Source organism: Sapajus apella, unplaced genomic scaffold (genome assembly GCF_009761245.1).
Source record: "Sapajus apella isolate SASKATOON/1434 unplaced genomic scaffold, GSC_monkey_1.0 scaffold20, whole genome shotgun sequence".
Lineage (NCBI taxonomy): Eukaryota > Metazoa > Chordata > Mammalia > Primates > Cebidae > Sapajus > Sapajus apella.
The window spans coordinates 1,023,000-1,039,969 of NW_022436960.1; the positions used below are offsets into that span (position 1 = coordinate 1,023,000).

The window sequence follows — 16,970 nt, forward strand, 5'->3', positions numbered from 1 at the left end:
AAGTCTACTATGTAACCAAATGATGGTTGTAAATTTAAAAATTCGGAAACCTTATAATCAGGAAGTTCCAGAGTCAGTCCTGCTGAGTCAGTCCTGCTGAGTCAGTTCTGATGCAAGCGCAGGGCTCACCCAGGTCCCCGGGAGCCATCTGCACAGTTCCACCTTCAGGTAAACCACACCTATGCTGCCTGATCCACCAAGAGTCTATCAGAGAGAAATCTAATGTTGTGGGCTTATTTTATTATTTCTTGGAACATGAATGAATTATTTACAAATGGCACTACATTCTCTCCCTCCCTTTCTTCCTCCCTCCCTCCGTCCCTCTCTCTCTCTTTTCTTTCTTTTGAAACAGAGTCTCACTCTGTTGCCCAGGCTAGAGTGCAATAAATAGTGTGATCTTGGCTCACCGCAACCCCTACCTCCCAGGTTCAGGCAATTGTCCTGCCTCAGTCTCCCAAGTAGCTGGGACTACAGGCATGCACTGTCATGCCCAGCTAGTTTTTTTTTGTATTTTTAGTAGACATGAGGTTTCACCATGTTGGCCAGGTGGTCTTGAACTCCTGATCCACCCAGCTCGGCCCCCCAAAGTGCTGGGATTATAGCCACTGTGCCTGGCCTACAAATAGCACTACATTTTTTAGTCCACTCTGTAGCTAAAAAAGGTAGATACAGAGAAAAGCAGGAGCTACTGGGTGCAGGTCCTCCTGGATCTGGCTGAGCTGAAGGAGAGCTGGCACCTGTGTGTTGAGCCACTCTCCTCTGCCAGGCACTGTCCTGAGGAGATGGACAAATGTGGCACCGATCCCGTCGTAGGGAACGCCCATCTTTCCAGCTTTTAAGGCCATAGAGCTATGTCCCACATTCAGACAGACAGACAGGGGCAGCTGCATCACCAGTATCCTTCAAGCTGCTCTCAGCAAATGGCCCCTTAATCTGAGGACGCACGCCCTCCTGTGGTTCTGACAGCCCTGCAAACTCTAAGGGGCAGGGAAGAGACAAAACCCAGAGCCTGTCTAGTCTGGAGTAGCAGCCAAGTGAGCTCCTGAAATCCAGCAACTTATAAATATCCTCTCAGAACTCTCACGAGTTGAACACAGACTGGGCAGTTTTGTTCAACGTCATGTTCTGATGCAGTCTGAGGGTAGTCAGGGCTCCGGCAGGCATACTCACGAGACAGCCGTACCTAGCTGGGAGAGGTCCAGCCTGGTCCAGTGCATGCCCGTGGGGCAGCTCTTGGAGAGCGTCCTGATGAACACCTGGCCGAGGCTATCCAGCGCCCACAGTGCATCCTGGCAGGCGGCGTATGCGCGCATCTCGGCGTCGGGAGGCAGCTGCACCGTGGAGGGCCGTGACTGTGCACTCTGGGCGCTGACGCTGCACAGGTCCTTGCTGCTCTGGCACAACCACAGGGAGCTCCCTGCGAAAAGGGAGCATGTTTGTCATCATGTGCTGTCTGCACCGAGCCGCCCACCCTAAATGTACAAGGCAGTTTGCCTTCCGGCAGGTGCCATCCACCTGGCTGAGGTGCCGCTTACTCACCCGCCCGTTCCCATGCGGGCAGGAGGGGTCTAGCACTTTAAGAAGTAGAAGTCAGAGGCAAACGCCACAACTAACAAGAAACAGGCCTGAGATGGTTGAAAGAAACGGAAAGAAGGCAGGGCTTAGGAGATTTTATGAAGGCCGTAATGTTGGCTTACTGGTTCTGGCCTCCCATTTTCATGGGCTGGGAAGTTTTTCACTTGAACAAAGGCACCAGAGCATTCTTAATATAGAATGTTAATTTTGCCGAAAAAAGAAGACTATCAACTCAGTGCCCTGGAAGAGTGAGGGCTGGCAGTTCCTAGGAAGGATGGTGCCAAGGCGCTCTCCTAGGCCTCCTGGTGATGGGGCTGGAGGGTAGGCCACCTGCTGGAGAAGGCTTAGGAAGCTGGAAATGCTTCTCTTCCCATCATTACCTCAAAATCATGTCTTTTCATTCCCTCCGGCATTTTTAAAAAGTCCTTTAGGTATAACAGATTCTGTTTAAAATGCAAACAATCCTTAGGGCAGTTAAAAGCTTGGTCACAGTACATTATCTTAAGTATTATCTATAACTTGCGGCCACACGTTTTAGAATTCAAACCTTTTCTGGATTTTTGAAAACCTTAGCTAATGGGTATGCCATTGGTTTACAAAACAACCATGAGGGCCAGGCGCTCCCTGGTGAGGAGCGGTAACATCCCTGCAGCAACACGGATACGGTCACAGCCAACAGATCCACTGAGGCTGGAGGCAGCCCTGTGTGAGATCCAGTCAAGTTTGGCTGCCAAATTAATTTATGCCAAACTCAAGAAATAATTTATTGTTTTCAGAGATTTCTAGGTTTCAGAACTGTGGTCCGAACAATCTGGTAAGAAGTTACTGTACTGACCCAATGACCCACATCCTAGTGGGACTAATGGTTTGAACTAACCAAACGACTCCCTCTTAATCACAGATTTCATAGTGTCTTCGCGTTTAATCCTCAGTGCAATCCTGGGAGGAGGTACAGCTACTTCCCAGAGAGGTCACCTGACTGCCCTGGCTCCCAGCTAACTGGGTGGGAGAACTGCCTCTTCTGGCCACAGATGCTAGCTCCCCACCGTCCTGTGCTCTGGCTCCCTCACAAACCCCATGCTCTGTAAGGGATGCTAAGTTCTGCCCAGGAATGTGGGCAGGAGCACCCCCTGCAAGGCAGGTCTGTTTAATGGGGTACAAATGTGGGACTTAGGTGATCGAGAGTCTGTGAACAAGATGGAAAGAGGCTGCTGGGAGGTGACAGAAGGACTCTGAAGGGGAGATGGGAAGGTGCCTGGAGAAGCTGTGGCCCCTGCCATGTGCTGCTGGAAGTCACCAGCTGCTGGTCCTGGTGGCCGCCGTGTGAGCTCCTCCTTCAGAAGGATACTTTCCCTCATCTTCACAATGCTCGGTCCCTCTCAGTGGCTCTCCTGGTCAGGACTATCCCCTTCAGGGCCCTAGGCTCAGCTAACAAGGGCTACGGGGCCTGTGACACCCCTAACGTGGTTGGTCTCAGAGGTGCGCCCCATCACCAATGAGGCCACAGTCGGACTGTGGTTTGAATCTTTCCAATGGTGAAGCTGTGCTCTAGATTTCTCAGTGAGGCTAAGACTGACCCACCTTCCTTTGTGGGAGCCGCAGAAGCCAACACAAAGGCCCATTTTGTGGCAGAAGCTGTCCCACGGGGAACAATATGATGCCAGTAAGTGCCTGGAAAGAGTAAATGGGAAGAATGTGTTAGAGAAAGAAAACCGACAAGACCACTTCAGGGCCTAGTTCTAGACGACAGCTGGCCTTCAAACCCCTTCTCCAGATAATTCTAGAGTGTCCCTAAATTCAGCGACATGAGCCATCAGAGCCTGCCATTCATTTCCCTCTGAACACTGCCAGGCAGAGCCATATCTAGCCCAGGAGCGGGGAGGTCACACAGCAGGGAGACAGTTGGAGGAAATTCACAAAGCAAGGGCTTCACTCACAGAAACGAACCCCAGGATGCCTGGACCAGCGTCTACATTCACAGACCTGGCCAGAGCCTTGCATTTCCAGCAGTGGCCACCACCTTCCCTCCAGGAAATGGACCACTCTCTCTCACTAGGCTCTTTAGGTTCAGGTGGATTTTTTCATTTAAAATGTGAAACTGTTAACATAAAAGTGACGTCCATTTGCTTTTCTTATGCCATGAAAGGTTTCCAGGGGAAACACACTCTCCAGACTCAGGGATCCAAGTTTTAAGAATGACAGATTTTTTAAAAAGGAGAGAAACTGATCACAAAGCATAAAGAGGGCCCCACTAGACACTTCATAGTGCTGGCACTAACTCAGCTTCTCAAGTTGAGATCTTTAAGCTTTCCTTAAATGTTGGCTTTAAAGTGAGGCTGCCTATAAAGCCAGTGTGAAATATACAGCAATTCACCCACCAATGAGACTTCCCTTAGCCACGTGGAATTCATTCTTGCCCGAGGAGATCCAGACGCCGCTGTTATTGACCCCGAGAAGGCTTGGCTGGCACTGAAGCTGCTGGGACCAAAATGCCATGCGCAGCTTATCTGCCACCTTTTCTACGGGGGCTTGGGCTGCTGTGGCCACCGAGTGAGTGGCGTGGATTATTGTCTGAAATAAGCTGCACTGGTCAAACACCACATAGTCTGTGATGCTCACCTGGAAGGAGACAAGCAAAAACCTTGAGTCAGAGCAACTACAGTGTAGACTCTCCACCTCGAGGGAAGGCTCCCGCCCAGGCCCACACCTCTGCATTTCTAGTAACGAGATGACCATCCAAACACAAATGTGCACATGTTCACTTGTGGAAGGACCAAAAACATGTGACAGGATGCCGGCAAACCGCTAACTCTAACTCCAGCTACTTCGTAGTGGTGGATTTAAAGTATGGAAGAATATATTCACATTTTAGACACTTTTATATAACATGGATCTTTTACAAGCATGTATTACATTTGTGATTAAATATCACCCCCCTACACACACCCTTTCTAAGAAGACTTTCATTCTAATCAGAGAAAGAATTTTGCCGTCTTTTCTGAGATAGTCTTGCTGTGACAACCAGGCTGGAGTGCAGTGGCACAATCATACTCAGCCTTGATTTCCAGGATCAGGCAATCCTCCCACCTCAGTCTCCCAAATACAGGTGAATGCCACCACACCTAGCCAATTTTTTTTTTTTTTTTTTTGAGACAGAGTCTTGTTCTTGTCACCCAGGCTGGAGTGCAATGACACGATCTCAGCTCACTGCAGCCTCTGCCTCCAGGGTTAAAGCAATTCTCCTGCCTCAGCCTTCTAAGTAGCTAGGATTATGGGCATGTGCCACCATGCCCAGCTAATTTTTGTATTTTTTGGAAGAGATGGGGTTTCACCATGTTGGCCAGGCTGATCTCGAACTCCTGACCTCGTGATCCGCCTGCCTCAGCCTCCCAAAGTGCTGGGATTACAGGCATGAGCTACCACGCCCAGCCCACCTAGACAATTTTTAAATTTTTTGCATAACTATCAAATATTTCCTAGTATATTAAATTAGACATATCTATATACAATGTATATGTTATACACAACACATCTCAAAGAGCAAACACAACTCATTTTCTACATTCTCATCTGAAAGACCTCAGAACAGTCAATGCAAGACAAGCTTTCAACAAAGCAAGTCTGAGGAGACAATACAACCAATGGGACAAGATACTTAAAAAACACCAAATATGGCCCGGGCATGGCGACTCACACCTGTAATCCCAGCACTTTGGGAGGCTGCGGAGGGCGGATCACAAGGTCAAAAGATCGAGACCATCTGTGGTGAAACCCCGTCTCTACTAAAAATACAAAAAATAGCTGGGCATGGTGGCGCACACCTGTAGTCCCAGCTAATCAGGAGGCTGAGGCAGGAGAATTGCTTGAACCTGGGAGGCGGAGGCTGCAGTAAGCCGAGATGGCGCCACTACACTCTAGCCTGGCAACAGATCGAGACTCCATCTCAAAAAAAAAGATGAAGAAACATCAAATATTTCACGGCTATTGACTATCAGTGCAATCCTTACCTACCACAGTGGGAGAATGTGGGAGCTATGCTAACACTAAACAATGCCAAAGATGGGAAAGAAGACACTCCTTTGAAAATCCATTCTAGGTCAAGGATGGTAATTCATGCCTATAATCCCAGTGCTTTGGGAGGTCAAGGCGGGAGGATTGCTTGAGCCAAGGAGTTCAAGACCAGCCTGGGCAACACCAAGACCTTGTCTCTACCAAAATAATTAGCCGTTTAATGCAGAAGGTCTCATCGCAGAAAAAAAAAAAAAAGAAAGTAAAAAAGAAATAAAAAGCAACAAAATAATTAGCTGGGCATGGTGGCATGAGCCTGTGGTCCCAGCTACTTGGGAGGCTGAGGTGGGAGGATTGCTTCAGCCCAGAAGTTGGATGCTACAGTGAACAGAGAACCCGCCACCCAACTCCAGCGTGGGCAAAAGAGTGAGACCCTGCCTCAGGAAAAAAGAAAAGAAAAAGAAAAGAGAAATCCATTCTAGGTGCTCTTGCTGGGACCAAATCACACAAAGTTAGCTTGAGTATATCCTCATCCTGTTTCTTAAAGTGTTTCCTTTTCTGGAAGCATGTGGAAAAATTCCCCTTTCTTTGTTGAAATATCATTTACTTAGAGGCCTTCTTAATGAGCAGAGATAGCTCAATTTTAATTTTGGGTTAGGCTTTCAAACCTACTGTTTGGGCTTTTTTCTTAGCACATTTGTTCATAATTAAACATTATTATTACCTTGGTCTTCAAATGGATGTCACTGGCTTTATTTAGCCTATAATAATAAATTTATAAATAATATCAAAATAAATAAAGTGCATTATTTACACAAAGAGTTTTGCAAATTATTTCCTATAATGAAAGTGCTTGATGTTTCTAATATACTCAAACACAGCAGAGTCTAATCCATTAAATAGAAAAAGTGAATACTATTGGCTGGGCGTGGTGGCTCGGCCTGTAATCCCAGGCCTTTGGGAGGTGGAGGCAGGCGGATTCTTCTCTCTTTTTTTTTCTGAGATAGGGTCTAGCTCTGTCACCCAAATTGGATTGTGGCAGTATGATCTTGGCTCACTGAAACCTCTGCCTCCTGGGCTCAAACCATCCTCCCACCTCAGCCTCCTGAGTAGCTGGGACCAAAGGTGTGTGCCACCATGCCCAACTAATTTTTGTATTTTTGGTAGAGATGGGGTTTCACCATGTTCCCCAGGCTGGTCTTGAACTCCTGGATTCAAGCAATCTGCCTGCCTTGGCCTCCCAAATTGCTGAGATTACAAGTGCGAGCCACTGTGCTCGGTCTGGGTCTGCGTGGATCTCTTGGGCTCAGGAGTTTGAGACCAGCCTGGGCAACATGGCAAAACCCTGTCTCTACAAAAAAATACAAAAAACTATCTGGGCGTGGTGGTGCACGCCTATAGTCCCAGTTACTTGGGAGGCTGAGGTGGGAGAATCACCTGAGCCCGGTAAATCAAGATTGCAGTGAGCTGTGATTACGCCACTGCACTTCTGCCTGGGTGATGGAAGGAGACCTTGTTTTAAAACAAACAATAAAAAAGTGAATATTGGCCGGGCGCGGTGGCTCAAGCCTGTAATCCCAGCACTTTGGGAGGCCGAGGCGGGTGGATCACGAGGTCAAGAGATCGAGACCATCCTGGTCAACATGGTGAAACCCCGTCTCTACTAAAAATACAAAAAATTAGCTGGGCATGGTGGTGCGTGCCTGTAATCCCAGCTACTCAGGAGGCTGAGGCAGGAGAATTGCCTGAACCCAGGAGGCGGAGGTTGTGGTGAGCCGAGATCGCGCCATTGCACTCCAGCCTGGGTAACAAGAGCGAAACTCCGTCTCAAAAAAAAAAAAAAAAGTGAATATTTTAAATTTAATCCAGTATCTTTAAGGAACAGAGAGAGGTAAGAAAAGGGGAAGCAGAAAAGGTCAAGGAGAGCTCAGCACGTAGCCCGGAGCTGAACACCTACTTGCCACCAGTGGTCGTCATCTCCTTGTGGCTTCTTGGAAACAATGCCAGTTCTGAACCACAGGTTCCCACGGATGTCCAGGGCCCAGAGAGTCTGCTGATCCCCAAGCGTTATGCAGACGGGTTCTAAAGCTTGCCTTTCGCTGAAAATAAGGAGGAGAACATGGGGGTCAGCACCCACAGGCAGAGTGCCCAGAGAGTAGGCACAGCTGTGAGAAGAGATGTGACCCTGGAGCAGGTCATCAAGTGCCAGGGAAGGAGGTTTGAGACTATGCAAGATAAATGGTTCACACGGGTGGCAGCGTCTGAAAGACACACTGACGACCCAAAATGGCTGGAAAACTCTTGAGAGAAAATAACCTAGCCGGGCACGGTGGCTCAAGCCTGTAATCCCAGCACTTTGGGAGGCCGAGGCGGGTGGATCACGAGGTCAAGAGATCGAGACCATCCTGGTCAACATGGTGAAACCCCGTCTCTACTAAAAATACAAAAAAAACATTAGCTGGGCATGGTGGCGCGTGCCTGTAATCCCAGCTACTCAGGAGGCTGAGGCAGGAGAATTGCCTGAACCCAGGAGACGGAGGTTGCGGTGAGCCAAGATGGCGCCATTGCACTCCAGCCTGGGTAACAAGAGCGAGACTCCGTCTCAAAAAAAAAAAAGAAAAAAAAGAAAATAACCTAAGAAAAAAGTGAGTAGGGACAAAAAGAATCCAAGGCCCCTGAGTGCCTCCATCTCTCTACTCCCTTCCTCACCAAGGGAGTGACTGTCAACTCCCCCGATGTGCCAGGCTATTCTGTGCAGCTGGGCCTGGGTGGACACTGGCCTCTCTGCTAGAGATGTCCTTTCCCTCCTTCCATATGGGGAAGTCCTCATCAGCTTCAAGGCTTAGCTGTGGGTCCACTCCGCATGCTGCCTTCCCGACCGCTGAATGGAGTCTTGGTTCCCTCGGGGCTGCACACTCCACACTCCTGTTTAGGGCCATCTGTGCTAATGGGTGTCCTTCCATGCTTGGGGCCCCCCATGAGATCTGGAACTGGTGACAGAAGGGCCAGTCTCAGCCCTCTTGGCACATCCTGCCCCTAGCACCATTCTAGCATTTTTTTTTTTTTGAGACCAAGTATTGCTCTTGTTGCCCAGGCGGGAGTGCAATGGTGTGATCTCAGCTCACTGCAATCTCCACTTCCCTGGATCAAGCAATTCTCCCATCTCAGGTTCCCAAGTAGCTGGGACTACAGGCACCCACCACCACAGCCAGCTCATTTTTGTATTTTTAGTGGAGACAGGGTTTTGCCATGTTGGTCAGGCTGGTCTCAAACTCCTGACCTCAGGTGATTCACCCGCCTCTGCCTCCCAAAGTGCTAGGATTACAGGTGTGAGTCACAATGCCCAGACCATTCTAGCTCTTAATAGGTATTCGCTATAAGTTTACTGGGTTGCTAGATTCAAACCATGAATATCCTAATGTAGTTTTTCTAAGGATTATTAATACTTCCATATTAGTAAAATAATCTGATGGCAATTCTATAACTAACATCTTGAATGGTAAAAAAATAGCTTAAATTATAGTTCAGAGATCAGGCTAGGCACAGTGGCTTATGCCTGTAATCCCAGCACTATGGGAGGCTGAAGAAGGAGAACTGCTTGAGCCCAAGAGTGTGAGATCAGTCTGAGCAACATGATGAAGACCTGTCTCTACAATAAATATAAAAATTAGCTGGGCATGGTGGTGTGCACCTATAGTCCCAGCTACTCAGGAGGTTGAGGCAGGAGGATCATCTGAGCCCCAAAAGTCAAGGCTACAGTGAGTTGTGATCATGGCACTGCACCCCAGCCCGGGTGACAGAGTGAGACCTTGTATCAAAAAAAAAAAGAAAGAACGGGCACAGTGCCTCACGCCTGTAATCCCAGCACTTTGGGAGACACAGGCAGGTGGATCACGAGGTCAGGAGCTCAAGACCAGACTGACCAACATGGTGAAACCCCATCTCTACTAAAAAATACAAAAATTAGGCTGGGCATCGTGACTCATGCCTGTAATCCAAGCACTTTGGAGGCCAAGGCAGGCGGATCACCTGAGGTTGGGAGTTCAAGACCAGCCTGACCAACATGGTGAAACCCCATCTTAAAAAAAAAAAAAATGCAAACATTAGCTGGGCATGGTGGCTCGTGCCTGTAATCCCAACTACTTGGGAGGCTAAGGTAGAACTGCTTGAATTGGGATCCAGGAAGTGGAGTTTGCAGTGAGCTGAGATCGCACCACTGTACTCCAGCCTGGGCTACAGAGCGAGACTCCATCTCAGAAAAAGAAAAAAGTTACAGTTTAGAGATCAATTTCAATTGACTAGCATGAAAATAAAAAAAAATATTTAGACCTAAGTCATCACAGACACTAAACCAGAACTACCTGGCGGTGAGCAGTTCTGAGTAGAGACTGTCATGACAGACTCACGACTCCATGATGCTCAGGGCTGCACAGACAGCAGCAGAATTTTTTTTTTTTTTTTTTTTTTTTTGAGACAGAGTCTCGCTCTTGTTACCCAGGCTGGAGTGCAATGGCACGATCTTGGCTCACTGCAACCTCCGCCTCCTGGGTTCAGGCAATTCTCCTGCCTCAACCTCCTGAGTAGCTGGGATTACAGGCATGTGCCGCCATGCCCAGCTAATGTTTTGTATTTTTAGTAGAGACGGGGTTTCACCATGTTGACCAGGATGGTCTCGATCTCTTGATCTCGTGATCCACCTGCCTCGGCCTCCCAAAGTGCTGGGATTACAGGCTTGAGCCACCGCACCCGGCCAGCAGCATTTTAAAAAATTCAGCTCTGACTCAATGTCCAGTTTGCTGGTGAGAATTAGGCAGAGTTTCTCTAAGGTCATGCTGCAGAAATCACCTCTGGTGATTCAAGATTAGCCTATAGTCATGGAAGCTGCAGGTGCTGTCTCCCAGGAAAGGCCCGCCCAGGATCGGCCTCGTGGTGCCTTGCCGAGTCAAGCAGACAAAAACGAAGGGTAAGACAAGCAAGATGCTGAAGGAGTCTCCGGCCACCAGTACCTGACAATGTCACACTTCCACTGCTCGCCTTCTGGACAGAAGCTGCTCACGCCCTCCCGGTACAGGAGGGCCCTCTGCTCCGTCAGCGCCCACACCACGTTGTCCCGGGCTGTGATCTGGGACAGTGGGTAGGGACAGTCCACCTTCATGGCTCTGGCACAGGGGCGATCCACGCTGAGAGCTGCCAGGAAGACGGGAAGAGGACCCCAAAGACACATAGTCAGAACTCCACACCTCATTTTGACTTGGTTATTGGTTTTTATTTTTCCTTTTCTGGTATTTTGCTATGTTCTTTCACAATGAGTGCTTTAAAAAAAACTTTAATTTTTTTTTTCTTTTTTTTTAAGATGGGGTTTCACCATGATGGCCAAGCTGGTCTTGAGCTCCTGACCTCAGGTGATCCACCCACCTCAGCCTCCCAAAGTGCTAGGATTATAGGCATGAGCCACCACGCCCGGCTTAAAAGAACTTTAATTAACTAATTAATTAAAAATACAGACAGGGCCTCTCTATGCTGCCCAGGCTGATCTCAAACTCCTGGGCTCAAGAAATCCTACTGCCTCAGCCTCCCAAAGTGCTGGGATTACAGGCAGGAGCTGCCCTGTTCAGCCACTTTTTCATTGTCAAGTTTAGTTAACATCAAGTGGTTAAATTCTGCCTAAATGTAACATCTATCTGAAAGCAGTTTCAGATACTCTTTGAAAACTGAACAATTCAGAATTCTGTGGTGTCCCAATGTAACACAAGAAGCTGTGAGAGAAGAACACAAAAGCCAGGAGCAGGAGAGCGGCCAGTTGGAGGCCAGAGGCAGAGCAGCTCTTCCAGGCAGAGGCTGCAGCACGGCTGGAGTTGGCAGGGACCTGAGGCCTGCAGCCATCCCTGCAGGGAGCTCCAGCATGGTGGCTCACCTCTGCTCTGACTGGGTGCAGGGCTCCACTAATAAAATGAAAAACCCGAATCTCCCAGATGAAATCTGAGGTCTGTCAAACTGCAAGGCAGTGTCAGGCCAAAGCTGAGGGTCCCTGACTCCCAGTCCAGGGCTCTTTCCCTTGCCTCCTTGTGGCTTGTCATAAAGCATGTCTAAATGAGCTCAAAGGCTATTCCCAGGGGAGGAGACAGACCAACTGTCGCCTAAAACCCTGTATTCCACGGCCTGAGGCCTGCAATTAGGTCTCAGTACTCAAATGTGCCCCGTGACTAATCACAAACGCACCTATGGTATTGCAGTCCTTGGGTTATACTTCCTTGCACTAAACTAGGTGGGAATCACCTGCAGGACTTGTTACATGACACATTCCTGAGCAATCCCCAGAAGGACTGACCTAATCCAACAGGTCTGGGTGGGGTCGGCTCATGTAAAGCCACTGACTGTCCTGGTGATTCCTCTGGTGCTACTGGTTAAGAGGTCACTTGCTCCTCACCCCCAGGCCAGACGCACCTCCTGTCTCCCCCATGATCAAAGGTCAAATGTTCTGGCAGCTTAGATGTGCATGTGCCTTGCCAGAGATACTTTCATTTAAAGGAAGACACAGGAACTAGGCTGGAGAAACCTGGGCCAGATCATGGCCTGTGATGCCAGTATGGCTGTGCACCTGGGCTGGAGGTTCTTAAGCACCCTGGAGTAAGCCAGCTGTGCAAGGGCTTCAACCTGAAGACTCATCCCCAGCTGACGGCTCATGGTGGAGATTAAAACATTTTCCTGAGGCCGGCACTGTGGCTCAAGCCTGTAATCCCCAGCACTTGGGGAGGCCGAAGCAGGCAGATCACAAGGTTAGGAGATTGAGACCGTCCTGGCTAACATGTGAAACCCCATCTCTACTAAAAATGCAAAAAATTAGCCAGGCGTGGTGGTGGGTGTTTATAGTCCCAGCTACTCAGGATGCTGAGGCCTGAGAATCGCTTGAACCCGGGAGGCGGAGGTTGCAGTGAGCCAAGATCACGCCACTGCACTCCAGCCTGGACGACAGAGCGAGAGTTGGTCTCAAAAAAAAATTTTTTTTTACCTGAGGCTGGGCGTGGTGGCTCACACCTGTAATCCCAGCGCTTTGGGAGGCTGAGGTGGGTAGATCACGAGGTCAGGAGTTTGAGACCAGCCTGGCCAATGTGGTGAAACCCCATTTCTACTAAAAATACAAAAATTAGCTGGGCACGGTGGCACACGCCTGTAGTCCCAGCTACTCGGGAGGCTGAAGCAGGAGAATCACTTGAACCACGAGGCAGCAGTTGTGGTGAGCCTAGATCACACCACTGTACTCCAGTCTGGGTGACAGAGCAAGACTCCATCCCCGCTAAAAAAAAATAAAAATAAAAACCAATAAAAACAACATTCTCCTGGAATCAGCAATGTTAAACATCTGGAAGATTGATCTTTACATAAATCTGACAATGGTTTCTTGACAGCCGAAAATATCTCCTGCCCCACAGTCCTTCCCGGATACTGATAATCATATCGCTTGTAGAAGATCCTTCTGCACTCTGCTGACAGTAAACACTGACCATCCTTACAGCTGATTTTTAATATGCAAGTCCCATGGTGCCCCTTCCAGCAGCTAAAGGCTTCCCTGAAGGCAGCTTCCTGTGACTTGCTGAACTGCTATTTTCATTTTGAGATGGAGTCTCACTCTGTCTCCTAGACTGGAGTGCAGTGGCGCCATCTCAGTTCACTGCAAGCTCTGCCTCCGGGTTCAAATGATTCTCATGCCTCAGCCTCCCAAGTAACTGGGACTACAGGCAGGCACTGCCATGCCCAGCTAATTTTTCTTTTTTCTTTTTCTTTTTTTTTTTTTTTTTTTTTAGTAGAGATGGGGTTTCGTCATGTTGGTGAGGCTGGTCTTGAACTCCTGACCTCAGGTGATCCGCTTGCCTTGGCCTCCCAAAGTGTTGGGATTACAGGAATGAGCCACCACGCCTGACCTACACTGCTTTTTAGAGCAAATTATGGCCTGGTGTGGTGGCTCACACCTGTAATCCCAGCACTTTGGGAGGCTGAGGCAGGCAGATCACTTGAGGTTAGGAGTTCAAGACCAGCCTGGCCAACATGGTGAAACTTCATCTCTACTAAAAATATAAAAAAATTAGCTGGGTGTGGTGGTGGACACCTGTAATCCCAGCCTGGCGTCAAGAGGCTGAGGCAGGAGGATTGCTTGAACCTGGGAGGCAGAGGTTGCAGTGAGCCAAGATGGCACCACTGCATTTCAGTCTGGGCAAGAGAGAGAGAGAGACTCCATCTCAAAATAAAGAAAGACAAATTATTTCTTTTTTTTCCTGACCCACAGGTAAGTAAGTATAGGCTGGGCTTTGATATGGCTGATAAAAAAATGCAGCCACTTAAGCTTTAGCTTAAAGGGGGAAATGAATTTTACGTCCTTCCACTGTACTCTTTCCTCTTAAGATCTGACATTGCAGGATACATGATATGTGGTGGTTTCTGTATCTCACCAAATAATCCTATTCATTCTTGCCCTAAATTTGTCCCAGGTTGAGTTTGTGTCAATAGCAGGAAACTGCTAATACATACCAAGTGGCAAATACTCTCTTCCCAGAAGTGTCTTAATTCGAATGGATTTTTAGCCTCTTAATTACAACAATCAGTGATTGCTGTAAGCATGTTACTGGCAAATCAGGGTGCAGTGGAGGAAGTGACGGCAGAGCCAGCAGGTCCCTGAGCGCAGCCCGCAGTTACCTGTCTGCAGGTACAGGTCCCCGCTCGTCCTGATGATCCAGGCCGTGTCATCGCTCAGGGCCACAAACACCGCCTGGGGCAGGGCTTCATACCAGTGCCGCTTCCCCTTGATGCTGACTTTCCCACAAGCAAAAGCCCGGTTAGATTTCTGTTCAATCTTCCAGAGCAGGGTTCCTATGGAAATAAAAATTCTATTCACTGTCCAATTAATACTAGAATATATTTCTACACAAAAGGCTTCATGCTGGGCATTGAGGGGAGAAAGTTTTCTAAAACGCATCCTGTTCGGTCCCCCCAAGTGGGGAAAGAGGCCACCAGACCCAGGTTTGGGCCCTTGGCTGTGCGGCTTCAGGCTCCAAGTCCCTGCCCACCTCCTAGCTCCACTTTCCTCCTGGGCAATGGGGATCATTTCCCCCAACAGGGCTGCGCTACAGACTGGCAGTGGGAGCAGACCGACTGCATGGCCACAGAGCTGGGCACATGGCAGGTGCTCCTCACATGGTGGAGAAAAACTGATGACATTATTAGGTTTGATAAGTCCCCAAATAAACATCCTGAGACACAACTAGTGCTCTAGGAAAGGCTGAACAAGTCATTTAGGGATGCAAAGGGAGGGATCAGTTCTGGACGAGCTGAATGGAAAGGATTCACAGAAAGAACATGCTTGTGCTGAGTCAGCCTGTTTTCACTGCGAAGGGGACTCTGATGAAGAGACGAAGGAGGAGAGAGGAAAGGGAAGCAGGACAGCACTGCGGGTGGAGGCCTGGTGCAGGCCGACACAGGCAAGGTGAGGGGCTACCAGCAATCACCGAGCGTCGCCTGGGCTGCACCAGGGGGCCTGTTGGGCATTTTTGCCTGTGGTACCCCCGGCACAAGGGCTCTGTCACCCACCAAGGACATGGGCCTGAGCCCTGAAGGATACCTCAGCTGAGCACGTGAATCTCATGGAGATGGAGAGTTCCCACTAGCACAGTGAAGGACCAAGGGCCTGGGAATACAAGTAACTAATATAATCAGGAGTAGAAGCAACGTCCTAAAAGGCTAAGGAGACAAATCTGACAGTAAATGACAGCAACAAGAAATGAGTTAAAATGCACAATTGTGTAATGCCAGCTTGTGGAGTGGGTCGTTAGCCAGTCTCTATAAGAAACTTATTTTTCAAACAAGCAGTGAAAGCAAGCAAGCAAAAGAACGCGGAACAAACTAATATTTTAAACAGTCACAATGACCAGAGAGATTTAAGGGAAATTCATGTCGAAACACAGGAGTGAAGTTACAGAGGACAGACAGGTCCCGAGTCATAGACTCAACTTTGGCTTCATCTGACTTTTATTCCAACATCCTGACAATAAACCGGGCTGGTTCAAGGCAAAAGCACCCCCCCGGCGGAGGTGCTGATGTGGCCAACACAACCTTCAGAAAAAGAAGCAAATGATTCCAGGCAGATAAGGGAGGCCTTCCAGCCCAGGAGAACCTCGTTCAGGAAACACTGGTTCCCACTCACCACCAGTGACCTGACAGCAGCATGAAAGAATGAATGGACTTTCCTTTTAGAGTCAGGGAGTAGACTGTCCACCCAGAGCAGACAGCTCCTTAAAACAGAATTTCTAAAGAGGAAGCCAAATAATTGGAATATATCCAAAATATCCACAGGCCCACCTTCGTGGTTCGGTTGCTTTAAAGCAACACTGACAAAGAGAAACATATTATTTTTATAAATAGTATATTAATATCCCTAAAATATCACTCAAATTTCAAACTTTCTGTCTAGCTTACTGGCTTACAAAAATATCATCAGAGGTTACCACTGCAATTAATAAAGAAAACAAAAACTCAAACTGAACACCCATTTACACTGTGAACTGACATCCAATGAAGCAATTCACGTTCTTTGGAGGAAAGCCCGTCAAACCTTTCGGAAGAGGCAACCTTGGTGAATGCTCAGGGGAGCCCTGTGCTAAGATGTCTGCACCCAGGAATGGGGAGTGAGAGCAGGGAGCGCGGGGGCAAACCTGAGGGTGAGACTGCCACCTGCTGGACAGCATCTTCAAACTTCTGCCAGCGCAGCCCAGCGCCCGGCAAGGCACTGCAGAACAGGCCGCCTTTGTAGTCCAGGCACCAGATATACTTCTCGGAGACCACCAAGCTGAGGATGCCATAGCCAGGACCCGAGTAGCCCATCCAGCTTTCTGCAAACTAACAAGGGCAGAGCCAGTGGAGTCTGTGGCAGAGGACACAGCCACCCTTGGCTTACTGTTGTCAGTAAGAAAGGTGAGTGGGTATCATTAACACGAGACAGTAAAAGGGGCAGCAAGAAGCCAAGCCAACCCTCCCCTCAACCCCCGCTACCTTTGGACACCCCTCCACCACAAACGTTCTGAGACGTGGGCTGCTGTCTCCCTACAGAGACTCCCTGGCATCCCTGGAGGACACTTTCTCCTGTTCTAACACCTCTGTAACACTTAGAGCATCACATCATGTTACAAAGGAGCTGCTTTTATTCTGCAGGCACACCTCACCATACGCAAAGGGCCGGGTTCTTCAATATCTGCATGCAAGTCCATGTTCTATGGCCTAATCATTACAGATGCATTGGAGATGTGGCACTAACACTGTCTTTTTTTTTTTTTTTTTTTTGAGATGGAGTTTCACTCTTGTCGCCTAGGCTGGAGTGCAATGGTATGATCTCAGCTCACTGC

General features: G+C 48.7%; 1 protein-coding gene across 1 annotated transcript in view; it reads right to left on the reverse strand.

Moving 5' to 3' along the window:
* Positions 1–16,970, reverse strand: part of TECPR2 (tectonin beta-propeller repeat containing 2) — a 98,317-nt gene that overhangs the window by 11,587 nt on the left and 69,760 nt on the right. The window contains exons 10-16 of the mRNA XM_032287328.1: positions 16,284–16,467; positions 14,272–14,445; positions 10,590–10,770; positions 7,541–7,682; positions 3,954–4,194; positions 3,157–3,246; positions 1,184–1,417 (exon numbers count right to left, since the gene is read on the reverse strand). Coding sequence (XP_032143219.1) covers positions 1,184–1,417; positions 3,157–3,246; positions 3,954–4,194; positions 7,541–7,682; positions 10,590–10,770; positions 14,272–14,445; positions 16,284–16,467 — 1,246 coding nt within the window. The remainder of the gene's footprint in view (positions 1–1,183; positions 1,418–3,156; positions 3,247–3,953; positions 4,195–7,540; positions 7,683–10,589; positions 10,771–14,271; positions 14,446–16,283; positions 16,468–16,970) is intronic.